We start from the raw sequence: 27,113 nt of genomic DNA on the forward strand, positions 1-27,113 counted from the left end.
CCTGGTATGTCAGTTAAAGTTATTTAAACATAGTTTTTTAATATAGGGCCAAGGGTCATATGGGAGTGACCAAATCCCACGCTGGCATATTAGAATGTTTTTGCTATAAATGGTATGATTGGTAAGAAGGCCAAAATATCAGACAAGCAGAGCATGGAACAATTTCACTAGCACAGTTTGGATTTTCACAACAAAATTACCTAAAGGCACTTTTACCCTGCAGTGCACACTGCACTACTGCAAACAGAATATAACACAACTTTTGCATCCAAATTCAGGCCACAGTGCCCAAAGGATCCTCTTATTTATTACTGAAAGAGAAATGGAGAGATAAAGTTGTATTATATCTTTTACTCAAGAGCATGGAAAAGCAGTAGGCGTGAACTCCAAAACAGATGTAAATTTAAGCCTCTAATTCTAACTCTAAATCTAATTATAATGCCTCTAACTAAATTCAAGCCTCTAACATGAAGAAAAGACCAGATTTTTGAGTAAGCTCAGGAAACTGCCCCACATACTGATATGAACCCAAAGTATCAGTATATGCACATACAAGTGGTCACTGCCCTTATAACACCTATTACTGTTGCCAAAAGATTTTACACATAAACTTGGGTCTTCATATATTTACTTGGACCAAGATTCAAAAAAAAAAAAAATCTAAATTTCAGGTCTTCAATAAGGCCCAATTCAAAGCCCAATAAACTCAACCAGAGTCTTTCTACTGAATTCAGTGAGCTCTGGATCAGGCTGAATGTGTTTGTCTGCACCTGACCTTACAATTGCTGGACTTGAGGTTTCATAGCTGAGCTAGGATTTGCACTCTGCACCAGACTGACAGGGTGTACAGCCTGAATCACATCACACTGTAAAACAACAGGACATGGTCTCAAGTCAGAGAGTGTCTGCTGTTCAGATTTCAATGGGAATAAAACTTTGGCAGTTATCCCCTTTGGGATCTGATCTTGCAGAAGATCAAAAGAGAAGACTTAGGGGTGATTTAATAGCAGCCTTCAACTTCCTGAATGGGAGCTCTAAAGAGGAGGGTGAGAAATTGTTCTCAGTAGTATGAGATGGCAGAACAAGGAGTAATGGCCTGAAGTTGAAGAGGGAGATGTGTAGGTTAGATATTAGGAAAAACTACTTCACCAGGAGGGTGGTGAAGCATTGAAATGCATTGCCCAGAGCGGTGGTGGATTCTCCATCCCTCCAGGTTTTTAAGTCCCAGCTGGACAAGGTCCTTGCTAGGATGACTTAGTGGGGATTGATCCTGCTTGAAGCAGGGGGCTGGACTAGATGACCTCTCAAGGTCCCTTCCAACCCTAGGATTCTGTGATGATTTAGAATCAATGGGATTTCTCATAATATGAGAAGTTAAACCTGTGCTTAAGTCTTTGCAGGATCAGGTCTCTATTTAAGAGACTAACTTTAGACACATTGGTCTTCGTTTCTTAAAAAGCAAATGTGCCATGGTTATATATTTGAACTATTATCTATTTGATAGTAGTTAAAATACACTAAGTTATCAGGTTGGGTCTACCAAATACATAATGCTTTAAAAAAATAAAATAAAAGCATATTTCTAGTTCTAGATGTGTGTGATTACACACTATTTTCATATGGGGATACAGTCTCAGAGGGGCAGCCATGTTAGTCTGTAGCTTCACAGAAAACCAGCAGTCCTGTACCACCTTAAAGACTGCTCCAAATCTGATGAAGTGAGTCTTACCCACAAATGCTCATTACCTAATAAATAAAATTGTTAGTCTTTAAGGCGCTGCTACAAGACTGCTTGTTTTATACGACGATACAAGTTTTTTTGGTTTTTGTTTTTTTTTTTTAAAAACAAAACACAGGGGGGTAAATATTTGCTCCAGATTTGGAAGGCATGTTCTCCTGGCAGCATTTCCCCTTTATAACATCACAGAGACAGAAAGATTGTCTGGATTCAGCTGCTTTCTTCTACTTAAAAGCCTGCAGTACTTAAAAAAATTGGTGTTTGTGAGGAGTACTAATGAACTAGACAATCTTGTTATGATACAGTATCCTCCTATAATATATGGAGCTACACATCTCTCAGAGCTGCAAGGGTTCAGTTCAGTCCCCTCCTCTCTTGGCAGAACCAAGCACCATCCCCCATTTTTTTTAAACTATTTACCCCAGACCCTTAAATAGCCCCCTCAAGGACTGAACTCACAACCCAGGGCTTAGCAGGCCAACATGCAAACCGCTGAGCTATCCCTCCTCCCTCTTGATACAGCTGTAATAGAGTCTCATCATGAGGACACTACATACCACATTCAGGCCTTTTCACATTGACACAAAGCACAACAGGAACAATGCAATGCATGGGAATTGCCTGATGAGACATTGCATAAGGGTTCTGACCCTATCCCCACATCTGGGGTGAGAAGCATGAGGAAGGGAATTAGGTGTGGCTGTGCCCAGGGATCCAAGGCTGCCTTTCAGGGCCCTTGGCAAATAGTGTAATTTAGAGCAGCCAGAGAACCACACTGATATTCAGCAGCTCTCAATTATGGAAGTACAAAAACAGCTTAAAGTAAGACACCCTTGCATGCCTCCCAAGCTGCATTACTGCCCCTTTGGCCGTAGTCAGGGACCACTTTTATGCTATCTGTGTGCACCAAAAATGAGATATTAGTTGATTCAGGCACCACAGCAAAAATAATCATAGAAACATAGGACTGATCTCTAGACCAATTTACACTGAGGCAAAACGAAGTATGTCTAACCAGTGGCTCTCAAACTTATTTAATTAGGCTTAATTTAATTGTCTGTAGTTGTTTATGCCTCTCCCCTAACTAAGTATGTATGGCACCATCCAGCTCTCAAGGCAGAGCAGAGAGAAGCAGTCACTTCTGGGCAGGCACCCCATTCCGAAAACAGGGACATGCCAGCAGCAGCATACAAATAAGGGAGACAATATGAAAAAGTGTTATTTGTCAATATCGCTTTTCATAGCAGTATTATACCCGATTGCTACCCCTGCTTCCCAGTTCCTGCAGCCACACCAAAGCAGACACCCAGAGCTCTTAAAAACAAACAAAAAGTGCACATGGCTCCCACCTCCCTTGGGAGGCCTGCCCCTTAGTCTGAGAATAACTTGTCTAGCCAATCCCTGACAGATATATGCCTAAACTGTTGTTAAAAACCTTCAATAATGCAGATTATACAGCCTCCCTAAGTAATTTGTTGCAATGCTTAACTGCCCTGAGGTTAAAGAAATTTCTCCTAATGTCTAACCTGAATTTGCCTTGCTGCAATTTAAGTCCATTGTTTCTTGTCCTACCCCAATGGTCAAGGTGAACAATTCATCATCTTCTCTTTATAGCAACTGTTTACATACTTGGAGACTGTTGTCATGTCCTTCTCCAGTTCTCTCTTCTCCAGAAGAGACAAACCCATTTTTTCCCCAAGTTTTCTTCACAGATCATGTTTTCCAGACCTTAATCATGTTGGGTGCTCTCCTTTGGATTTTCCCCCTTTTTTTTTTCCCTACACCTACTCTGAAATGTGGTGCGCAGAACTGAAAATAATACTCCAGCGAAGGCCTTACTAATGCTGGGTTGAGCAGAAGAATTACTTCCATTGCTTACAACACTCCAGCAAACATCCCAGAACTGTATGTGTTTTTAGCAACAGCATCGCATTGTCAACTTACATATAGCTTGTGATCCACTTTAACCCCCAGATCCTTTTTTGCATTACTCCTCTCGAGGCTGTCATTTTCCATTTTGTATTTGTGCAGCTGATTACTTTGCCTTCATCCCTACCAAATCTCACCCCAATTATTTCAGATCATACCTCCACTTTGTCAAGATAATTCTGAATTCTAACCCTGTCCCCCAAAGTGCTTGCAACACCTCCCAGCTGGGTATAATTTGCAGTGGCTGCTAAGCATACTCTCTAGGTCAGGGGTCACCAAACTTTCCTAGGCAGAGTGCCAAATATGACCTTTTGTCCTCTATGTACTGTCTCCTGTGCTGGCAATGCTTTTTAAAGTCACTAATGGTCCTACACAGAACAGCGTCATTAATAAATGAAGATGAAGAGCTTTACCATTTAGGTGGTGGTTGGCAGCATTAGCTGCTCTTTTGTTAATCCACAGGCTGCATGGCTTTGAGCAAGATCTCAGCGGAGCTCTCACCTCGCATGCCAATGAAAATCGGCTCAAGTACTACTCTTGGCACCTGTGACAGGGGTTGCTGACCCCCACCGCTCTAGGCCATTAGACAAGTCATTTATGAAGCTACTTAACAGAAATAGACCCAGGGTACAGCCCTACAGCAATGGTTCTCAGTTATAGCTATGTGTATCCCCGGGGATACTTAGAGGTCTTCCACTGCGTATATCAGTTCATTTAGTTATCTGTTTAGTCTTACAACAGGCTACATAAAAATCATGAGATGAGTCCATACAAAGTAAGATTTCACATAATAACTTGTTTATACAGTTCTATATACTATATGCAAATATAAGTACATGTTTATATTGCAATTAATTTATAACTGGAAAATAAAAATGAGGAGGTAAGCAATTTTAAAGAAATCATGTGATGGCAATTTCGTAAGCATGTGGTTTTCAAGGTAGGTGAAATTTGGGGGTACACAAGACAAATCATACTTCTGAAAGAGGGAGCGTAGTTTGGAAAGGTTTAAAGCCACTGCCCTGTTCCCACTGGCCACCAGACTTATCACCCTGACCAAGAAAGCCTAGTTTGGTTTGACAGGATTTGTTCTTGACAAATTCATGTTGACTGTTAGTTACTACCTATCAAGTTGATTTTTTTTTTTTTTTTTTTTTAAAAACACTCCACTGCCTTTCCAGGTACCAAAGATAAGCTGCCAGGTCTACAAGTCCCTGGGTTATCCTCCTTCCCCTTTTTAACAAAAGGATAAATATAGTACCCTTTCCCAGTCCCCTGGGATCTCTCCTGTTCTTCTCTAGGCACTCAAAGATAAATGGCCAATGGGTTAGAGATCTGCTCAGCCAGTTCTTTGAAAATTCAATTATGTACTGTATCAGCCCTTACTTCTTAAAGGCATCCAACTTGCCTACGTAACTCTTACTTTGTTCTTTCCAGATTGTAGCCTCAGACCTGACTCTAGACATACTGATGTTCACCATATCAGATTATCCAATTAACAATAATCTTTCTGGTGGGGGAAAACAAAAAAAAAAAAAAAAAAAAAAAAACACCACAACCAAAACATTCAACCCTTGGCCATCGCTGCCTTTTCTGTTATTGCCTTTCCTTCCTTATTGAGTCATGGACCTACTCCGTCTTTCATTCTGCTCTTGCTTCTAATATATTTGTAATATATTCATTAGCCTTTACACCCCAAGCTAGTTTAATCTCATTTTGTCCCTTGGCATTTCTAGTTTTGTCCCAACATGCCTGTGTTGTATTTATGCATTATACCAAAGATATGAAAAGTGAATTTAAATTTAAAATATTAAAGCATGGAAAAAAATGGCAGAGTTTAAGAAAAATCAGTAAATAATTTTTAAGGCAAGACAACCTGATGCCAGAAAGAAAATTGAATAGTATCACCTAAGGTCATCAAGAACAAAGTATAACATGCTACCTCAATGTGTTTTATGTCAATAAGAGACTGACAGGATTTCGCAGTAAGAGATGATGGACAGACTTCTTTTGTCTAGCCTCCTAACCATCACTGCTCAGTTATCATCATCTGCTTTTCATCTCATGCCTCTGCCTGAAAGGGATGTTGTCCGGTGTTGTATTGTATATTCAATACACATTTTTACCTGTTTTACAAACATTTAAAAATTTTTGACTAGATGTTCTTTTTTATCCAACTCTCTCAGTGCGGCGCTGAAAGCCAACTAGTCAATTTTAATTTTATTTTAAAGTCAATTCAAATGCAGCCTCATGCCTATAGCATCTCAGATGCTACTGAGAAACCTTTGTTAGTTTTCAATCATCATCTAAAGGGTTTTTTTTTCTTTTAACTATGGGAACATGACTATAGTTAGAGTTTTGTAAAGCATAAGACCTACTTTACTAGTAGCAGCCAGGCAGAGTCTTCGCTTACACAGCACAATTACAGTTCAGTTTGTCAGACAAGCTACATCCCAAATTACTTTGCAGAACTACCTAATACATTTATACAGATAACAAAATTAAAGCAGCGGGGGAAGAGAAATTAGGAGACACAGGCCTGGCTGGTACGAGATAGGGAACCAGGAAAAAGCTAGTGCTCATAACTAATTCTCGTTTAGGAATCCGAAAGTCATTCTCCCAGTTCCATGCCACTTCCTTTTGTCACGTGTGTGAGGACATCCTCAGGGTACTGTTAAGACACAGACAAGTATATAGTGATGCCAGTGGCCTGACTTGACCCTGCCAGCTCCTTGCAGCTCTGCTCACTTTGTCGGCAGTGCTGTCTGAGCCCAGTTGCCCCAGGCTGGGCGACGAAGAAAGGGAGGGGGATCTCTTTCGTTGCATTCTATGTCCCTCCAGAGCTGGTCTCTTCCAGCAACAGAAGCCGGGGCCATAAAAGCGATGGCCTCAGCCAGTGCCACCCAGCCGGGTTAGTTTCAGCACCCGAGCAGGAGCTGGCGGGCACGGCTGTGCCGCTACAGGGATCCTGAGCCTCGCCTGGCTGAAGGGCGGGGATGGGGGCGCAGCGCCGCTCGGGGGGCCCCTGGCGGGAGGCGGAGCGCGGCAGGCGGGGCGCTCAGCAGCGCGGCACCGGACTCACCGATTCGGCTGAAACTCTCCGACAAAGTTCGCCGCAACTTTTTCATCCTGCTGCCGCTGCCGCTCCTCTCGGCGGCCCGCGCGTCCAGCATGGCCCAGGGCGGGCGCCGGCGCAGGCACCCCCGGCCGAGTGGGCGGGAGTCGGTCGCCGGGCGCCCCCGGCGGGACCCCCTGCCCTGCTGCCAATCACACCGCCAGGCGGGGAGCGGAGCGGGGAGCGCGGGGCGGGCGCATCGCCTCCCGCGGGACTCCGGCACCGGCGGGGCGGGGCGCGGCGCGGCGCAGGGGGAGGGCGGCTCGTGGGGCGCGGACAGCCCCAGCCGGGAGCCGCTGGCTGCTGGGACCGGCCGGGTTAACGCAGCAGCAGCGCCCCTGTCCCGCTCCCTGCCAGCGCCGTGCAGCCTCTGCCGCGCAGCCCGCCCGCGCCGCGCCGCCCCCGCCCGCGCCAGCCTCGCTGATTGGCCGAGGGAGCCGGGCCGGGAGAGCGAACGCGGCGGCCGCTCGTGCTCGCTCGCCAACAAGGGCGGGCGGGACCGTACGTGGGCGGGGCGGGGGCAGGCTCTTGGGATAGACGGGTTGCTGGGGTAGGTGGGTGGGAGTGGAGTGGGGTGGGGGGTTGCTGGGGGCAGGCTGATGTGGGCTGAGGTGGTGGTTTGGTGGGGCAGGCTGGTGGGGTGAAGAGGCTGCCGTGCTGAGGAAAGGACAGCTCAGTGGCCCCCTAATCTCAGGGTTGTGAGCTCCATCCTTGAAGGGGCCCTTTAGAGATCTGGGGTACATAGGTTAAAAAACATCTGCTAAGGAGGGTGGTAGGGCCTGGACTCAATGACCTCTCAAGGTTCCCTCCGTGTCTGAGATTGATGAGGGCTGAGGATGCGGTTTGCCTTAATGAGGGGAACTGGCAGAAGTAAGAGCTCTCCCCTAGCCCTGCAGGCTGTTAGCAGAAGATGGAAGGGGACCTCTGGAGTTTGTTGATCTTCCTTCCAGTGATTCCTAACTGGGAACAACATCAGGAAGCAGACCGCTGTTCCCACAGCTCAGCAGTCAAGATTAAGAGCATCCCTGAATTGTATACCAATTCCCCAGCAAAATAAATTGAAGCGCTCCAGCTGCTAAGTATTATTGTGGCCTGGCACTGAAGCATTTTGTAAGGATAGAACTGGCAACAAATATTGATTACTCTCTGGGATCACTACAGGCCACATCACCCTATTGTGATCTACAGCAGTGTTTCTTAAACTTTCTGAGACAATGACACACCAACAATAATATTTTTTATATGGAACATCTATGAAAATTTTCTTCCAAAAAATTTGTCATGCCAAAAAAGCAAACAGCAACAGATGCAGCAAAACCAAAATGAAGTAATTTAATCGGGTACCATAGCAATGAAGAAGTAACACTGTATCTGGTTTTAATAACAGCAAAGATAGCCCATCAGTGTATATCATGTAAGACACCTGTAAGTTGTTCACAAAACGCTAGCATTTTGCAGAACATAATTTAAAAAATACTGACCTAGAGCACATACACAAAGGGGAATTAAGCCAGGTGAATGCCAAATAGTCAGGAGTTCAAACAGCAGCAATTTGCCATGTGGATGTCAACAAACCTGCTTGTGTACAGAGCTGTTGTTCTCTCATCTCTTTTGTACAGGTGCAAAACATGGACTCTATATAGGTGTCACATCAAGCAGCTCAAAGCATTCCACATGCGCTACCTCCGTAACATCATGAAGATCTGCTGGCAAGACAAAGTGCCCAATCTTGAGGTCCTCAAGAAAGCCCAGATGACAAGCATCGAAATTATGATTATGAAGTCACGTTGGACTGGTCATGTCAGCTGCATGGATGCCAACAGAATCCCTCGCCAGCTTCTGTATGGTGAACTCTCCCAGGGCATCCGGCGTATAGGTCGTCCACGGAAACGCTACAAGGATACCATCAAAGCCAATCTGCAGTACAGCAGTATCAAACCTAGGGACCTGGAGGATGCCGCCAGTGATAGAACACAGTGGCGTGCAACAGTCAGAAATACCTGCCTTGCCTTTGAGGAAGACCGCTGCCGGCACCTACAAGAGGCACGCGAACGACGTCACAGAGCATCAGCAATGCACAACCCACAGATTTGCGAACTTCCCATGCACCATCTGCGGCAAAATGTGCACCTGTAGAATTGGCTTATACAGTCACCAGAGGGTACACCATAAGACCAATAACAGATGAGCTGCACAGATTTGTCATCATCGGATCGATGGACTACCATTCCATGAAGTAAATTTTCTAATGAGAGCTCACTCACTGCCCATTACGCCTTGCCCTAAACACCTGCTAGCTACATCTTGGAATAGTTAGCTGAGGCATTCTGGAGAAATGCAATTGGTGTAGGAGTCAAAGAGGTAGAAGAGAGTCTGCTAGGCCTTGTCTAGATTAGATTTTAAAGGGGCAATGCTACCTAACACCTACTAATTAATGGGCTCAACAGAGAGTATGGACAAGGCACATTAATTCTTCAAATCCAAACATAGGCTTCCCTCTCTAAACCGCTAGATTTTAAAACACAGCCAGATAAGACAGCTTCAGGTGTGTTAGCCCGGACCTCAGTGAGCATGGAAAGTATCTTGATTATGTTAAGCTAACTCAGTTGAGCTACTATGATGTTTTTTTTTTTTGTTGTTGTTTTTTTTTGGTCAGTCAAGATTGGCCCTTAGAGTGTGTTTCAGCTAGAATCAAAGGTGAATATTTAAAAAGAAACAGAGCATGGTAGCTAACTCAATTTAACACTTTTTAAACCCTAATATAGTCAGGTTGTACTGTAACACAAATTGGCTGGTCAAGGTGAGCCATTACAATAGGCATAACTAGCATAATTTATATGATTCATCTAGATGTTAAGGAATGTTTCAAATCATGTTAGGTAATGCAGTCGAAAAAGCTCAAGATAGGAACTTAGGCCTAGATTATCAACAACTGCCAAGTCTTTGGTGTAGGAATTGTTCTTTGAAACATGCAGTACATCAGAGGTGTTAAGCAAATGGCCTATGAGTCAGAAGCAACCTATACAATCTATTGTGCACATTCAAATTGCGCAGAATATTAGCTTTCACTTTAAAAGGACATATCTTTAGCTCTCACAATTGTGAAGAAAACCTTCCGAATGAGAACCAAGAGTAAACAACGTGCAGTATTGCTTTTCTGAGGTCTTATCTACACAAGGACATTTACCAGCATTACTACACCAATAATAATTATACTAGTAATTATAACAGTGCCTTTTCTTTTCAGTGTAGCATATGGAAATGATATTAACTGAACAAAATATGGCATTTGTTATTCTAAAACAGACTTGTCTCAAGGAGAGTTATATATGTATAACTACATCACCATAAATAAGTAATGTTGATCAGTTCCTCTCAGTTGACAAGCCTGAGTCTGCAGACAGCCTGAAACAATGGTTCTCAGATGTGTGAATTCTTTTGTGTCCTACTATCTCATTGATGTGCTATCTAAAATAGCCCCTCAGTGTCACAGTGATTTAATTGATGGTCACATTAGCAGATGGAATGGGGGTGGAAACTGGAAAATGTTGCAGAGAGACAAAAAGGTAAGGAAAAGGAACAGAAACAGCAAAATGAGCATGAGGTAGGAAGAGGGAGGAACGGAGCCAATAGGAGTGGGCAAAGATGGCCATACTTGCCCCTGATACTGAATGCAACAGTAAAAAACTTAATAATAACTATAAGCTTAGTTACTAGATGAAGGCCACATTCTACCCTGGATCTTTATTGCAACTTCCCATTGACCTCAGTGGACATTCTTGCTCTGTATGGCTGAAAATAAGTAACCATATACTATTATGCATGGCCCATGACCAAAACTAGAATTTGACCTTAATAAGCTTATGGTGCTTTAGTTGGACATGTAGAAAGAGTTTGACACCTCTGGTGCACACAGATCCTAGCACAATATGGGCTCCAATTCCTGATTCAGGTCTTCAGGGCTAATGAATGCTGTTTATGGTTTTGTGTATTGCACCTAATGATTCAGTTTCACCCAGAGGTGGATGAGCATCATTGCAGAAGAAAGTACAGGTAAGAATTAAATTTGCTACTTGCACTCTACAGTATTTATATCTTCAAGTGGCCTTGTACAATTACAGCCAGTAGAGCACATTTCCGAAAGTGAGAAATTCTACTGGAGAAAATTGACCTAATGTACAGAACTGCAGCTATGTGAATGACATGGAATCAGAATCCTAGGGTTCAAGGGACTTCAGGGAGTCATCAAGTCCCGCCGCCATACCTGGAGTCAGCATACCTTAAGTCAAGTTACCACAGGGTCCACAATGCCGGGGACTGATGGGAGAAATTCTTCCTTTGATTTACCTTATTCTTCTAATCTGGGCTAGAGTAAGGGGGTTGATTGGAGAGTGAACTGCGTATGATTTGGCACTTCAGTTGGTGGGGTGATCTCAGAGTGTTAATCCCCACTGTAGTGTAGTGTAGTGTAGTGCAGCCTGAGTCACACGACTAAGCCATGTTACAGTCGCAGAGAGGTAGCCGTGTTAGTCTTGTAGCCCCTTAACAACTAACAGTTTTATTTACTAGGTAATGAGCTTTCGTGGGTAAGACCCATTTACCAACAAAAGCTCCTTACCTAATAAATAAAATCATTAGTCTTTAAGGTGGCACAGAACTGCTTGGTTCTTTTGTGATGTTACAGTCTGTTTGCCAGTCGTTGAAGTTTTCGTCTCGGCCATGTTTTTATTTGAAGTGACTTTTAAAAAATCAATTATGTGGCATTAGCCTCTCCTTTTGTAACCTGTTTGCAGCAGGACTTAAACATATGTCAATTTATAAATTGACATTTCCAGGGTCTTTTACTTGTTATTAATAAAATAATTTATGTCAAAGTCAGCCAAATGTTTTTCGGACTCTGAGGTCAAGGGAGAGAGGCTGTGTTGTTTTTGGAGGAGTATGATCAGAAATGTTAATAATCCAGACTCAGCTGGCTGAACAGAAAGCCATGGGAATGTGGCTACAATATTTTGTTCACCTGACTCTTGACGGATCATGTGTGATCTATTGCCTTGTGCTTAAAGGCTTAGTTCTTGACGAAACAATTGATGCAAGAAACTAATTGCTCTTCCAAGTTCTATGAACAACAAAAAAAGTGAAGTTAGTTGTTTCCATGACGCTTACAGTTCTGTTTACCTTTCATCCACTGCTCCAGAGTTTACCTCCTGCAGGCCCTAGTCAGGTGAACCCCCCTCCTTTCAAATCCAGGGTAGTTTTGCCTGTCTGCTGGAGGATAGTATTATGGTGCCAATGAGAGAAGACAGGTCTGTGGTCTTAGGGTTTTACACTCTGATGACTCCACCAGTTGCATTCCACAGCCACACTGCAACAGACGAATGACTATTCAGAAGCTGTGCAGAAATCTGGAAAACATGCTTGGCAATTTTAGTTCCTCGTCACTTCCCTTGGCATTTTTTTCTGGAAGCAAAGAAAAGTGGAAAGTAAGTGTAAGCGCCCTTATCTGTGTCTGTCTCCTACTACTTCTTCTCTCCACTCCCTTGCTGTTGCCAAGGGCACCAGAACTGAAGAAAGTCCATTGAGCTCTGAATCTTGCAAGCATCTTCTTGACTTTGATGATATCAGTACTCCTACCCCACCCTACATTTCTGTTGCCAAGCTCAGGAAACCCATAAAGCGGAAGTGTGAAATTAACAAACCACATTAATGCAGTTATTACATCAGGGACCATTTATTTTCTTGCAGCACATACAGGCAACAAAGAAATTTCAGAGGTGCACTAAATGCTGAAGCACATCAGCATGGTCACACTTCCAGTAAATTGCAGCATTTTTCTTTGTACCCTTTATCCAAAAGCATCTACATGGTTTTAACTTGTTGACAAAATAGACCTCTGGCCTGTGAGAGTTTCTGCCATGCAGCTTGTTTAAAGCACAATATCAAGCACCAACTTCCTAACATCAGACTAAGGAAAAGGCAGTTAGAAAAATAGTCTTTGATGACTGAGGCAAGAATTCATCTGTACTCTGCCCCTGCAGTTGTGAGAATCTGCATCATTCTGCAAACTGAAAGGTTATCCAGTGTGATGGGAAATCCATCCTTTGGCCAACTGTTCTGGGATGTGTACTTCAGGGCTAGGGGCTGGGAAATACCAGTCTTTGTGTAGGACACATGCTGGGTGCTGAAGAAAGTTAGGTGCGTTATGAAGGGAAATTGGGGGTGGTGGTCTTCACTTGGTTTATTTTCGTATAGCCTCTTTGATGGGGGTTGATATAAACCATCTCCAGACCAGTGAGGGGCACAGAAGAGTCAGTACCCCACATCTGAGGGCCAGGCAGACACTGTTTCTTGCTTATTGGAAAAAAGGGAGCTGAGGAACAACTAATCTCCAATCTGGGATGCAGAGAATGACACTGTCCTGGGAATTTGCCAGATGTCCAAGTACATTATGTGCTCTGGTGTCACAGTGCTGCACCATCTTCACCAAGTCCCTGTTTTAGAGAGCAACAGTGATTTGGCTTTGGGATCTCTGCAAGAGATGTACTTGGCTTATTGGAATTTGCACCAGCTGAATTTCAAAACTTGAACTGTTCATAACGCAGCATAAACTGTGGCATGCACAGAACTAGTTGATGCAACGCCTTTGAGTGCTCTGTGTGCATGGATCATTGTGCTCTGAGAGCAGGCACACTCAGACCTGGCTCATTATTTAAGGTTAGCTAGGGTGACCATCCATCCCATTTTTTACCAGGACAGTCCCTTATTTACATTGTCTCACAAGTGTCCCACATTTTTTAAGAAAATTGGCAAAGTGTCCCATATGTTGTGGGACTCCTGCTTCCTGGCACCCTGAACCTCAGCGGACCTCCTCTGTGGGGCAGCTGCCCCATTCTGTGGCAATCTACAGCAACTGCCTCATTCCTTGGTGCCCCACACCTATGGGAGGCAGCTCTCACTGCCAGGGAGTGCCTCCATGGGGCAGCTGCCTCATTCCCTTGCATCCTGCACCTCAAGGAGGCAGCTCCTGCTGCAGAGAAGCTCCTCTGTGAGGTGGCGGTCCCATTCCGCAGTGCCCCCACTAGGAGGTTGCAGAGCCCCCATCTTCCAGTCTCCATCATCGGGAAACGGTGGAGCCCCCAACCCAAGCACCTCACCATGGAATAGAAGCCCCCATCGCTGAGGAGCCCTGACATGGGACAGAACCCCCCCCCCCCAGTGTCTCATGTCCCATATTTGCCATAGGGCAATCTGGTCAGACTAAGGTTAGCAGGAGGACTGTCTGGGGATGGGGGCAGGAGAGAGAGAATCGGAAATTGCGCTCGAGAAGGACAGGCTTATGGATGTGGAAGTCATAGGCTTTGGGCCTTCACCTGACAGTTCAGAGAAGTGAGACAAATCCCCTTTCTTCCCTGCTAAGGAAATTCTGCTTTAGGCTAGTTGGCTCACCTTGGAAAGATTGCACTGCCAGGAGAGCAGGGCTGGACGCCAAGAGCTGGTACTTGGCAACCTTGGGATCGATGTGAGAACGCCACTGGCCTCTATTAAGAGTCTCATTTCCCCTGTGTCCCTTAGTAGGATTTAATCCAAGATGACTGCTCATTTTGTAACGAGGAGGCTGGGCTCTGACAGCACAAACTGAGCCATAGCCTTCAGGATATGACCTGTATGCTCTGCTAGCAAAACACATTAGAGACAAGAATTAAACTTTGGCAGTAGTGGAAGGAGAGTGTGTCTGGTTCTGGGAAAGTGCTTTTAAAGCAATGAAGAGGCAGCAGGCCTCGATTTGTTGGCCGGCCCTACCTATGAAGCTGTGATGTTTATTAATCCAGGACGGAGGGTGAATCTTATTTATGCCTATTTATGCTTATTTATGCTCTGCTGATAACTGGAGCACAAACAAGGAAGTTAATTGGAAGTTAATTGCAGATCCTCTCAAGCCTGATTACAGCTCCATTTAGATCCTGTGCTGTGGCTTAGTAGCTGATGTGTTAATGGGATATGGCTACAACCTGGAGAGGAGAGTTTGGCTTTCCTGGCTAATTGAAACCACCCATTGGCAGTGACCTCTCTGAGCAATCCGTGAACTTTTGTCTCTCTGCAGTACCCTCTAGCGGTGAGTCCTTTTGCAAACTCATGTATATGGGCCTCTTATCTTTGAGCTAGCCATATACTTCAGCATTGGAACTTAAGTCACCTCAGCCAGAAACAATCTTATCTATGTTATAATTTGTATTCCCTTTCATGTTGTTTTCCTGGAATGTGCAGCTGTCCCTTTCATACCTAAGCCTGCGTAGCTTCTCTCCTAGCTGTCTGAGACAAAGGCAAAGAAAGCCTAGCCTGGGGAAACAGTATGACAAGAAACAAAATCCTAGGAGTAAAGGAAAAATGAACAGCTATGTCATAAATCTCCCGAATTGAAACTACTGAGTTAACGGACGCATTTTAACTATAACCCCAAAGCTTAATCATCACGTTACAGTGTAATCTTAATGGCCCTGTTGAGGAGATGTAAGTATATTAGGTTTTTCCAGAATGCGTGTGCTGAGATATTTGCCAATTTAAGGTTACTTGGCTACCTAGCAACATCACATTGAAGCTGAATGTTGTTCCTAGAAAATAAGTGAAAAATCTTCTAACCAGCTAATTTCTTTTGCTGTCCTGATAGACTGCAGTAAAAGAGAAAATGGTACTTGAAGGCTATGTCTACATGGAGGTCTGCTCAGCACTGCTGCTGGCAGAGCTCTGCAGAGTGAGCTTCTGGGGATTGCAAATGCCTGCTCAAACGTTTGAGACATAAGGGACTGGCGACAGAGCGGGGTTTAGCTGGCAGAGGCATGGCCACACAGCCTCTGCAGTGCCGGCACCCCCTTCTGCCAGCACCAAACTCTCACGTAGCTATGGTAATGAGCTTCCAGAGCTTGCAAATAGGTAGCCATTTACCATCCTGAGAAGCTCACTTTGCAAAGCTAAGCCTGCATAGTGAAATGATCAGTACTAGCCGTAGTGAAATGATCTCAACCACTGTGGAATATATTATGTGCTAAAGTCACTGAAATGATCAATAAATACTTTGATAATGAAGATGATAAAATGGAAGCAGATTATCCATTTCCATGTGTTCAAAAAGCATGTGTGAATATATCAATTTACAATAATATTGAATGATGGGTACTTACTGTATGATCATTACTATTTGTCTATAGTTGACTACTTGTCCATCAAAAGTGTAGCTCCATTTGTTTATTCTAAGTCATGGCTCCCCAAACTGGGGGGAGTGCACCCCAGGGGGCATGAATAAATTGGGGGGGGCAAGGTAACCCAGCCCCCTCATCATTCCCCGCACCTAAAGAAAGAGCCAGCCTTTGCTTCCAGCTCTCAGCCCCTGCCATTTTACGTGGATGACCCAATGCAGCCCCTATAAAAAACAGGCAGCTGCTGAAGACCCATGTGGAGCTAGTTGCCTCCTGAAAAGGTGGGTAAGTGTGGGCTGGGGCAGGAAAGGAGAAGAAGGATGGGTCAGATGTGGGGCTGGGGGTGCCTGGCTTGGGGCAGGGGAATGGGGTAAGAGCGGGCAGCTGGTGGTGCCTACCTTTGTGGGAGGGGAGGGGAGGGGAGGGGAGGGGCTTGGTGGGCAGCTCTTAGGGCTTGTGGGGCTCAGGCAGCCGGCTGGCTTGCGAAACTTGGGCAGCTGGCCCCAGCATCGCAGGGCTCAGGCAGCTTGGGCTGGCAGGCAGTCGGCTGGCACCAGCAGCATGGGGCTCGGGCTGGCGAGCGGGCAGCTGCCCCTGGCAGCAAGGGGCTTGGGTGGGTGGCTTGGGCGGCTGTCCCATAGTGGAGCAGGCGGCTCTGGCAGCACAGGTCTCAAGCAAGCAGGCAGCTGTTACAAGCAGCTCTGGTGCCCGGCACAGGGCTCAGGCAGCTGGCCACTTGGGGCTGCACCAGGCACCCACAAGGGGCAAAGGAAAACTATTTGTGCTTATTTTTAATGTTAAATAATGTTTTTATATCAAGTTTTTGTGTTTGTTTGAAATTACAAACTGAATTTTTTGTTAAAAGGGGTATTGGATGATGGTAAAGAAGAGGTGGGGACATGAGGGTCTCTCAGAAATCAAAACGGGGGAATGATGCCAAAAAGTTTGGGAACCACTGGTCTAAGTAATTATGCATATGTGTGTGCTCACGCATGTGCATCCAAAGCTCAGCTGGTCATAGATGTGAAAATATAATGATCACATTAAAATGACAGGAATATCCTTATGTTTCAAGGAAGCAAGGGTGAGGTGGTGAATAACTCGACTATATCATGAAGCCCCTTGAGTTTTTCACAGGCACTATAAGCATTCTTGAAAGGATATTAGAAGACCAGCATATAATGCTGGATCCTGGGAGCATCACAGCAATCTCAGTTCCCATTGGAGGGGCTCAGCACCTTGTAGACTGAGTCCATAAGGTGAAGCTGACCTGACGGGGCTTAAGTGTGACTCCAGGATTGTGTAAGTCTTGTGCTAGCCCCCATACAGGGGGAATTTTACAATGTTTAGGTGCTACCCATGTTTTTTTTTTCCTCTAGAAAAAAAGGAGGCAGAACTGAAGCCCTAAACAGCCCCCCTGCCCCGAAGCCCAACCCCCCAGCAGCTTAACCCCCCCATGCAGGGCCCAAATATCCCCCCAGCAGGAACCAAGCTGCCCCCGAGGAGTTAATCTGCCCCCTCCCAGTGGCTTAATCACCCTCCTCTGTGGGGCCCAAGCTGCCCCCCATTCTGGGCCCATGTTGTTCCACCCCCAACAGCTTCACTGCCCTCCCCTGGCTGGGCCTGTGCTGACCCCCCACCAAATGGGGCCCAACCATGCCCTGCACAGGGCCCGAGCCACCCACCGCCCCACCTCCAGCCCCAAACTGCCATCCCTGTCCCCAGGCTTAGCCTCACCCCACAAACCCAGGATCTCTTACTCTCCCCACACAGCTACCAAGGCTCCCTCTGTCTCCCCCCTGTGCAATGCACATGGGCAGCTCCCAGGCATCCTGCTGTGCTGATAAAAGGACTCAATCTAATTAGTTTGTGTAAATCAATTAAAATGAGTCCTCTGTCAACCAGCAGAACCCTGGAAGCCAGAAGGGAGCCTCAGCAGAAGTAGCTACAAATGGCTCTTTAAAGAGCCACATGCAGCTTGGAGCTGCTCAGCTGCCTTTTAAAAATGGTGGCTCGAGAAGAAAGGAGCCAGAATGCCATTCCATGGCACTCTGGCAAAAAAAAAAAAAAAAAAAAATGCCCTGGTTGCTTCGTGAGACCCACAGCTTATAGCACAGAGTGGGCAACTGTGCTGCTTACCTTTCACACCCAAAGTTTGGACTTAGTTCTTTCGGACAGACATTTTGTGGTCTGTTGAAGTTACTGCACTTTACATTTATCTCCCTGCAGGTGCCCAGGTGCTATGGCCGCGCCCCTCTGGGTGGTGCAGGCCCCTACCGCTTGCCCTGGGCCTAGCTGTCCCAGGGCTTTGTCCCCTTTAAGGGTAGGTGATCGGTCAGCCCGCAGCTGGAGGGCCCCAGCTTAAAGGCTGGGTCGGGGGTGCGGCCAGTCAAACAGTCCAGGGTTGGCCCTTAGCGCCGGGCGGGACTGCAGTCACAGCCACTGTCCTGGGAAGCCCAGCTCTTAGTTCAGGGTGGCACAGCAGCACAAGGGTTGAGGAACACGCCCAGCCCTCAGTTCAGGAGAGGGCAAGAGCACAAGGTTTGGGACACAAGGGTTGAGGAACAAGCCCAGCCCTCAGTTCAGGGCAGGGCAAAAGCACGAGAGTTGGGGGAAAAAACCAGCCCTCAGTTCAGGGCAGGGCAAAAGCATGAGGTTTGGAGAACAAGCCCAGCGAGGGCTTACCCCATCGGGGAGGGGGGAGGAGGTCGCAGGCCCTCCCACACGACTGCAACCCGGCCCAGGGCCCTGCAGGTCACTTACACACGACCATGGGGGTGGGGATCCAGGCCGCAATGCACCGCCATGGGTTCTGGTGCAGCATTCCCCGGGCCACTTCCTACCTCCACCTTCAGTGGGGGAAGGTCCCAGTCCACTTGGTCAGGGGGTCCCGAGGGGTCGGCCCACTCCAAATCATCTACCTTTGGGGGCTCCAGCCAGTCGGTCATCTCCACATCGTTGGGGTAGTCTGACAGCGGTAGCACGGTGGGTCCGAGGCGATCCTGGGCCTGGGGGCTGCAGGGGTCCTCTGGAACTCCAAGGCAGGCCGCTCCTGGGGCCTCGTAGTTGCTAGCCCCCGCCTGTCTGGCTGGGCCTGGGGTTTACTCCCAGGAGGGGGTCCTCCACTGGTGTGAGGGTCCCGGCAGATATGGCAAGTCCAGGTAGGTCCCCTGAGGCATCCAGATCCGTAGCTGTCCTGGCTGGTCTGGGCCGCTGGGGGCTTGCTCCTCCCGGCCGGCCGGGCGGCGGCTGGCTCTCTGCCCCTGGCGTCCGGGAGCCCGCAAAGGCACTACCTCCCTGCCTGGAGGCCCAGGCTTTAATGGGTCCCAAGCTCTGCCCTTGGCCCTTCTGGCCCTAGGCCCCACCCTCTGAGGGGCGGGCCACTGGTGTTCTGGCTCTGGGCCCAGCCACCAGGGCCTCTGCGCAGCCTCCTCTGCCTCTGAGTCAGCAGGAGGTCACAGCGGCTCACTACACTCCCTCACAAAAATCAGTTCTTAAAACTATTTTGAAATCGTTCAGCCCACAAGCCAGTCTTTGCTCTGGGGAAGGCTTGGACAAGATGTCTTACAGTTTTTATATAGCTCCTATCACTGTGGTAACAAAGCACTGTGTAAGATTAAGCAGCACAATAACTACAAACAAGGCGCTGAAGATCGAATGAGACTTTGTCTTTGTCTGTAATGAATGTATCTGGCACAAACCAGTGCAGAAAAATCTCTCTGTAACAGGATTCACTAAGGTCATTTATTATTTGCATTGTGGCCACTCCTAAAGGCTCCACTTACAGAGCAGGGGCTCGTTGTGCTTACCAATGCACGTGTAGATAACAAAGAGATGGCACCTGGCCCACAGAGCTTACATTAGAAGTATATACTGAGGCACAATACATAGATATAGCAGACAAAGCAGAATACGTGAGCCGTGAAACAAGTCATAAGTAGCAGGCATTATTATTATTCATTGTTGAGTGTTCTGTAGGCATCACAGCAGAGGCGCGTTTGAAGGTGATAATACAGTTTTGTGTATTTTTATGGGGAGCTCCTTCTAGGCAGCATTAACATCAGGGAAGAAAAGGGAGAGGTGTTTTAAAGGACACTGAATGGAGGGGGTACAGAGGGAGACCTCTGAATTGGAATTCATTGGCAAGGTGGCAAGAGATCTCAATTATCTTCTGCATTACAAGGGCAACTTCCCTGCCTTTATCAGAGAGGTAGCCATGTTAGTTTGTATCTTTGAGAACAAGAAGTCCTGTGGCACCTTACAGACTAACAGATGTTTTGGAGCATAAGCTTCGAAGCAGATCTTTGCTCACGAGAGCTTATGATCCAAAATATCTGTTAGTCTATAAGGTGCCACAGGACTGCTTGTTGTTCCCTGCCTTTGATATCCACAGGAATGGCACCCATCCCACTTACTTTACATCAGGGGTTCTTAACCTTTTTGCCCTCACTCCTCCCTTGAAAGTGAACTTGATGTTTACACCTCCCATCCTTCCCCAAATTAATCAATGAACCAATCAAGACATAATTAAGATAAAGGGATTTTATTTCCGGCCAATTCCTCACATACACAAAAAATATAAAAATAAGTACATAAAAATGTTCCTCAGGACCACCTTAATGAGATGGCTGTTGCTGCTTTTGGTCAGTAAGGACAGAAAATTGAGGGACAGTCTTGGACAATGCTAGGTGCATGTCATACCTGGCATCCAACCAATTTCTAGCCTTTGTCTTCACACTGACCAATGTTGAAAATCCAGATTTGCAGAGATAAGTTGTAGCGAATGGGATCAAGGCTGAAAGAGCTTTCTTTGCTAAAACTAGGTAGGCAGCTATTTGAGAACACCAAAATTCATCAAGATTTTGATTGGAGAATCCTTGCTTCACCAAAGCTTTGCTCCACAATGGATGAGGTCGTCCTTCTGCATGTCAGCATCATCCATCAAGTCCAAATGAAAGGTGAAATGATTTCGAATCCACTTGTCATTTTTCAATTCGTCTTTAACAAAGTAATTATCAAAACAGTCCATGAAATTTTCCAGATGCCTCAAAATATGGCCTTGAATCCAATCTTGGACTGTCTCTAACAAGCTCTCTCCAGAGAGCAGAACATTTTCCAGAGTAGGAAAATTTGCATAATTGTTCTTCATCACGCATCTCTTCCAAAGAGCCAGTTTTTGCATTTTCAGTTTTCTCATTTGCATCCAGAACAGTCACTTCTGACCCGTGAAGTGAAATGTTGAGGTCATTCAATTTCGAGAATACATCTGCAAGATAGGCCACTGACACAATGAAACCTTGGGTTTCAAACTCTTCACGCAGTTTGTTTTCCTTTTTTCGAAGAAACATGGCTATCTCAGTTCTAACTTCCATGAGTGAAGATTCTTTTATGTGAAAGCCAGAGTACCTCTGTGTGATATAACAATACTTATTGAGCAGCTCCAGCTTCTTGGCAGAATATTTTGAAGAGTCTGTGGTTCAAAGCTCGAGACCGGATGAAGTTGACTGCTTGAAGAGTGGTATCCATGGCTGATTTCAGTCTTGGAGAAAGAGTTTTTTATGCCAATGCATGACGATGTAGAAAACAGTGGATGACCTCCACCTGTGGGGCCTCCACCTGCAGCAAATCTCCAAAGCCAGATTTCTTTCCCAGCGTGGAAGGTGCACCGTCAGTGCAAATGAAGCCCAATTTTGCCTTCCAGTCCAGTCAATTTTTTGAAAAGAACTCATAGGATTAGCTGGGACGCATCAGCAGCTTTTGTGGTAGCCAACAGGGGTTCACAGAACAAAAACTCTTCTTTGATGCATGTTTCAGTGGCATATGTCACAAAAGCCAAGAATTGACTGCATTGAGCCTCATCAACACTGTCATCCGATTGAAGTCCAAAGGGCAGAGTCAGTTTCTTGAGTTCCTCCATGAGTTGGTCCAAAAATATCAGATGACATATCCAAAATTCTACAACTGTTGAGGTCATTTGACAGAGGTATTTCAGCAATCTGTTTCCTCTGTTGCTTTCCGAGAACAACTTTGACCATTTGAAGGGCACAAGTCTTGATCAGACTCTCATCGATTGTGTGAGGCTTTTTGTTCTTTGCGATGAGATATGCTACTTCGTAGGAGGCCTCAAGGAGTGACTTCTCAGTAAATCCAAAACCCAACTTGGGTAACGTGCCTGATGAATGGAATCGAGCTTTCTTCTGCTTCAGTGACTCCAGCAAGTCTTCAGAATCTCCTGGGTGCACATTTGCGAAATGATCTCGGAGTTTGGCGGGCCTCATGTTATCATTACAGAGAACTTTTGCACATAAAAAGCACTGAGGTTTTTCGGTTCCATCGTGGTCAAGACAGCACATGAACCCAAATTTCACATAATCCTCACTGTATTTCCTTTTTTTCATCTTCTTGAGGGGACACAAAAATGTAAACTAAACTATCGATCGTAGTAGAGTTAACTGCAAAAACAACTACCCACACCGACGACAGACTACTAACTGAACCAACGCATGTGGGCGAAGTACACAACAATGGGTAAAACTAGTTTAGCGAACCCTAAGTCATTGGCCGTGCTTGGGTATGTTAGGGTGAATTGCATAGGCACTTGAACAATGTGGTGAGGTATGCGAGACAAGGGTGATGCACAGGTTGGAGACAAACACAGTATATACAAGGAAGGCTAACCTAGCATGAAAAAGCAACCCCGTAATGTTTGCCACCCTCAGGGCAAGAAATGAGGAACCAAAGTATAGGAGACAGGCCCAAACCAGTTTTTTGTCTCATCAGCTAAATTGCCTGCAGGCTATGTCTGTGACTTTTGTCACCCCTACCCTCAAAATTGGTAAACAGGAAAGAACCCATGATCCCTGACTCGGCAACCCCAGTGGCGCTCTCCACATGCCTTAAAAGGAACTTTATAGTATAAAAGGAAATTTATAGTTGTGTGAGATGATAAAAAGGTGCAGGGAGTGCGGAAGGTTTGCAGGCGAAGAGAAGCAGAAGCAGCCAGGATGTGATGTGTCAAACCTCGGGTGGAGCCAGCAAATGGCAGGACCATAAAGAGGGGCAACAACGTAAGGGGGAGGAGGAGGAACTCCCGAATCCTGGAGGGACCGGACGCTGTCTGCGACAAGGACTGATCACCCTTCACCACTCCTCCCGCCTGCTCTGAGTTAAGGCAGAGTAGTGCGTGAATGGTACCTAATGGTACCATGAGGAAATTTGTAACAGTTTAGCTTAGTTAGCCAAATGCAGAACTTTGTTATTTTGTTCCTGTATATGTTCTGCTGCGTAAGTAAAAACTAGCAATTGCATTGTCATCCTTGGGCTTTGTCTTTTTTTTTTTTTTTTTATAATATCTTGCTTCAGCTATGTGTCTCAGTGGTGTATGTATGTGTGTCCTTAGTTTCCATGAGCCTGTAAGGGTACTGTTTAAGGCTGTGGCAAAGACGCCCCAGGGCCCCCAAAAAAGTTTTGACCAGATGACTGGGAAGTTCTGAAAGCAAGCTGCTTCAGCCAGGAAGCAGGACCTGTTGAGCCTCCATGCTCGACAGGCCAGGGCATTGTTATTGTTTGGATATTATAGTCTCGCACCCATCCCAATGTAGCTAGTCTCTCCTAAATGTCAGAAATCCTGTCCCCTCTCACCACACCATCTGATGAATTCCACTAACCCGTGGGCTGTCCTACATAACTATTGGGAGTTAGAGAAACCCCAGGGGCTGCTTCTTTTTTTTCTGGGAGTCATTCTCTTTCTCTTACTGATGGTGTGGTGGAAAGCCCTATTATAGTTGCGTCAAAACAACCAACCCGGTAACACACTACACTATACTAATAAAAAGGGCCTCCTTGTCCCAGCTACACTCACCATCCACCCCTAGCCCCTTTAGGGTTCAGAGCAGAACTCATCAGCGCCTCAGACAATACGGCACGACTCAAGAGAAAGCGGTACGCCTGACCTTGAACAGGCGTAATCAAGGAGTGGGATGTGTGTGAAGATTGCAATAATTCTATAAAGGTGCAATATTGGGTCTGACCTTATTTTTAAAAAGTGTCAGCCTTGAGGAAAAACATATCACCTCTTGTTGCATCAGCCAATCAAAATGTAACTCTGTTAGCAAGCTGTTAGTTTCTGTTGAAACCAGTTTAAAGCAGTTTGGTGGAATACAGTTGCCTAGCTCTAACAGTGAAAGTAGACATTATTCTCTTAAGTATCCGATCTCATCCCAAGTTCCCCTATATTTAATTAATAAGCAATTAATGTTAATAATTTTAATTCATAATATTAATTATAAGGAATTCTAAACTTTAGAATTTTATACAGTGAGAAAGCAATTGCGATAAATTTTCTGGGAGGCACCTCACACCTCACCTGTATCCCCTCTGCACCTCCCCCGGGGAGGCATACCCCACAGGTTAAGAACCCCTGCTTTACATCATCTACTGGTCCTATTAATGACAGGTGGCCACTTTTTCCCCCCTTCTTTTTTCCCCTCCTCCCAGCTATATAAACCCTGAATTCTTATTATCTAACCCAATCTGAAAATCTGAAGAAGAGGGTCTTACCCAAGAAAGCTTATTTCCCAATAAATAAATTTGTTAGTCTTTAAGGTGTTGCAAAACTGCTTGTTTTTTTGTGAACGGAGGCTACTATGGCCTGGTATCACTGTTGGCAAACCATAAGCCAAGGCTGAGGGGTCCAAAGACTCAGAGATGATAGAGTCAAACTGTGAAAACCCTTCCAAATGAAAGGCAGTACTTTTGTGTTTGAGGCACTAGAGAACCGGGAGCTCACTGGGGGCGGCAAAGTGGAGGGTGAAAGGGTCAGCATGACATGGGAGGAAGGTGATTTTTACAGCAGCATTTTGAACGATATAAAGAAAATTTTTGTTAAGTCCAGAGCAGAAGCTGAATAGTCAAGATGTAAGATGTAGAGGGTTTGGGACTCAATTTCAGCTTTGTTGAGAGAGAGCAAAAGCTGTAGCTTAGAGAAACTGGGCAGAAAGAAGCTGCACAACACAAACATCACCTGAGCATACAAGAAAACGGGCAGTAACCAAATCACTGACATTTATGAAAATAATACACTCAATACAACACATGATTAAAGAAAGAGGCCCTCTGGGAAACTCATGAAAGAAACCCAAAGTCTGTTTTTTCTAAATCCATAACTGAACCTAGGTCTGTTCTGGTCTGGCTATGGTCTGAAGAAGCAGGTCTGTCCCACGAAAGCTCACCACCTAATAAATTATTTTGTTAGTCTTTAAAGTGCTACTGGACTGTTTTTTGTTTTGATAGAATATAGACTAACACGGCTATCTCTCTGCTATTAGGAATACCTGTTAAGGAAAGGAATTGTGAAAAGTGACATCAGCCCAATGTTGTGAAAATTTTATCCCAAAGTGGTGCTACTAAAATACAGGTCACAATGCAAGTCATCTTTGTAGCGTGTCAGTTGCACAAAATAGCATGAAGGAATTCAGGGCAGATTGCACTCACATTAGAATTAATGACATCAAGTAGACAGCATCATTCTAAAATCAAACCTATATGGGAAAGGAGAATTATGCATCTTAGATTCATGATTGTTAGGACTCCCCATTATAATTAAAACAATAAATAAAGATTATATTAAATGTTAATTCATGCATACAAAAAGAAGAAAAAAGAAAACTAACAAGACATTACATCTTCACTCTGAAGTTCCCAGTATAATCTACTTATATGACATACTGATTGTCAGACAGGAGCATCTACAATCAGAACCTAATGCCTATTACCTTCCATGGGAGCTCATTCAGGATCTCTCAACCAGCCTCCCATAGTCCAAACATTCTCACATTTAATTACCCAAAAGTCTTAGTTTAATTCAATATTGGATCGGATGCATCATAGTCCTGAATAGGCACATAGCTGCTATCAGCTTTATATACAGCCTAAAAATATACAGCTGGTTTAGTTTACTTCATTTCAAAGATTTAAAATGCATTTAAAGCATATATTCCAAAAAATTCTAATAATTTACCTGTGTTCCAAAGGTTTTATTAATTAATTATATATCAAGCAATTATTACTTGGCTACGACTCAAAATATAACTGTTCAAACTTACATTGTTTTTAGTAGCAGTAATTAGCAAAGCAATAGGGTTTTTAAACTTAAAGGTTTATTTAGTGTAAAGATACAAAGACCAAAATGCTCGAGCTAGATCAGCATTTTATTATTCCCATCACATGAGGCCTTGCATTAAGCACTTCAACACAGGCCAACAATAAAGTGCTTAGATAAATTGATCTAGCTAAAGTGCTTTAGTAGATACTTCCAGTTCAAGGAACTTACAAAGGCAAAGGCAGAGGAACAGTATAGTCCTCAAGCTGAGTAGATCCCCCATTTTCCTTTTGATTTTATTTTATTCTAAAAAGACCCCCTCAACTCTCCCCCCTCCCCTCTCAAAAATAAATGAAAACAAAAATAGCTTTCATGGAATGTTAAGGCTGAGAAATCAAGCATGGAAAATTCCAATCATTCAGGCTGTTTTAAATTTTGAAAGAAAACAGTTGCATATGAATAGCTTCACAAGGCACAACTGAAGTCATGTATCATTTTCATTCTAGGTTCCACTAAGACTTTAAGGGTTTTTTTCTTTATACATATGATAAGAGTTAGCATGTGCAGTGTGGTCAACAAATACAGTGGGAGCCCAGTAAGAGGGTCATTTTGGCACTTGCAAGTATAAGACTAAGTGCTAAAGTGTTTATTTTGTGCAAATCCCTCTGCATTTCCAATCAGCTAACAGCAGAATATATATTTAAGACTCACCAAAATAGTATAGCTCCCATAAGTTCTTTTACTGAGAAAAAGAGCTCTGAGGAATGCTACCCCCAGGTACAATGCTTTTCAGAAAACTGCTTTTGAAAAATATGGTTCTAAACAGTAGTAGTAGGCATCCTTCAGTCTGCATAGACTATGGATCACGCCTTTTAAAGTTTCAATTGAGGACTTCATTTACAGCATCTATTGTAACTATGAAGACCCACACGAGAGTGACAGTCCTTGCTGCATCTCTTGCAGATGTAGTGGGTGTCTGGCAAGTCCTTATTGTGCTTTCTGTGCGCTCGCTTCTCCTCTGCTAGCTCTCTGATCTTCATCTCG

The 27,113-nt window shown here is 44.9% G+C and overlaps 1 protein-coding gene across 1 annotated transcript in view; it reads right to left on the reverse strand.

Moving 5' to 3' along the window:
• CDK14 (cyclin dependent kinase 14) overlaps nucleotides 1–7,128 on the reverse strand; it is a 555,604-nt gene extending 548,476 nt beyond the window's left edge. Inside the window, exon 1 of the mRNA XM_074984765.1 lies at nucleotides 6,750–7,128. Within this exon, the coding sequence (XP_074840866.1) occupies nucleotides 6,750–6,840 (91 nt within the window). The 5' untranslated portion in view covers nucleotides 6,841–7,128. The remainder of the gene's footprint in view (nucleotides 1–6,749) is intronic.
• Nucleotides 7,129–27,113: the final 19,985 nt, after the last annotated feature.

Source organism: Carettochelys insculpta, chromosome 2 (genome assembly GCF_033958435.1).
Source record: "Carettochelys insculpta isolate YL-2023 chromosome 2, ASM3395843v1, whole genome shotgun sequence".
NCBI classification, from domain to species: Eukaryota; Metazoa; Chordata; order Testudines; family Carettochelyidae; genus Carettochelys; species Carettochelys insculpta.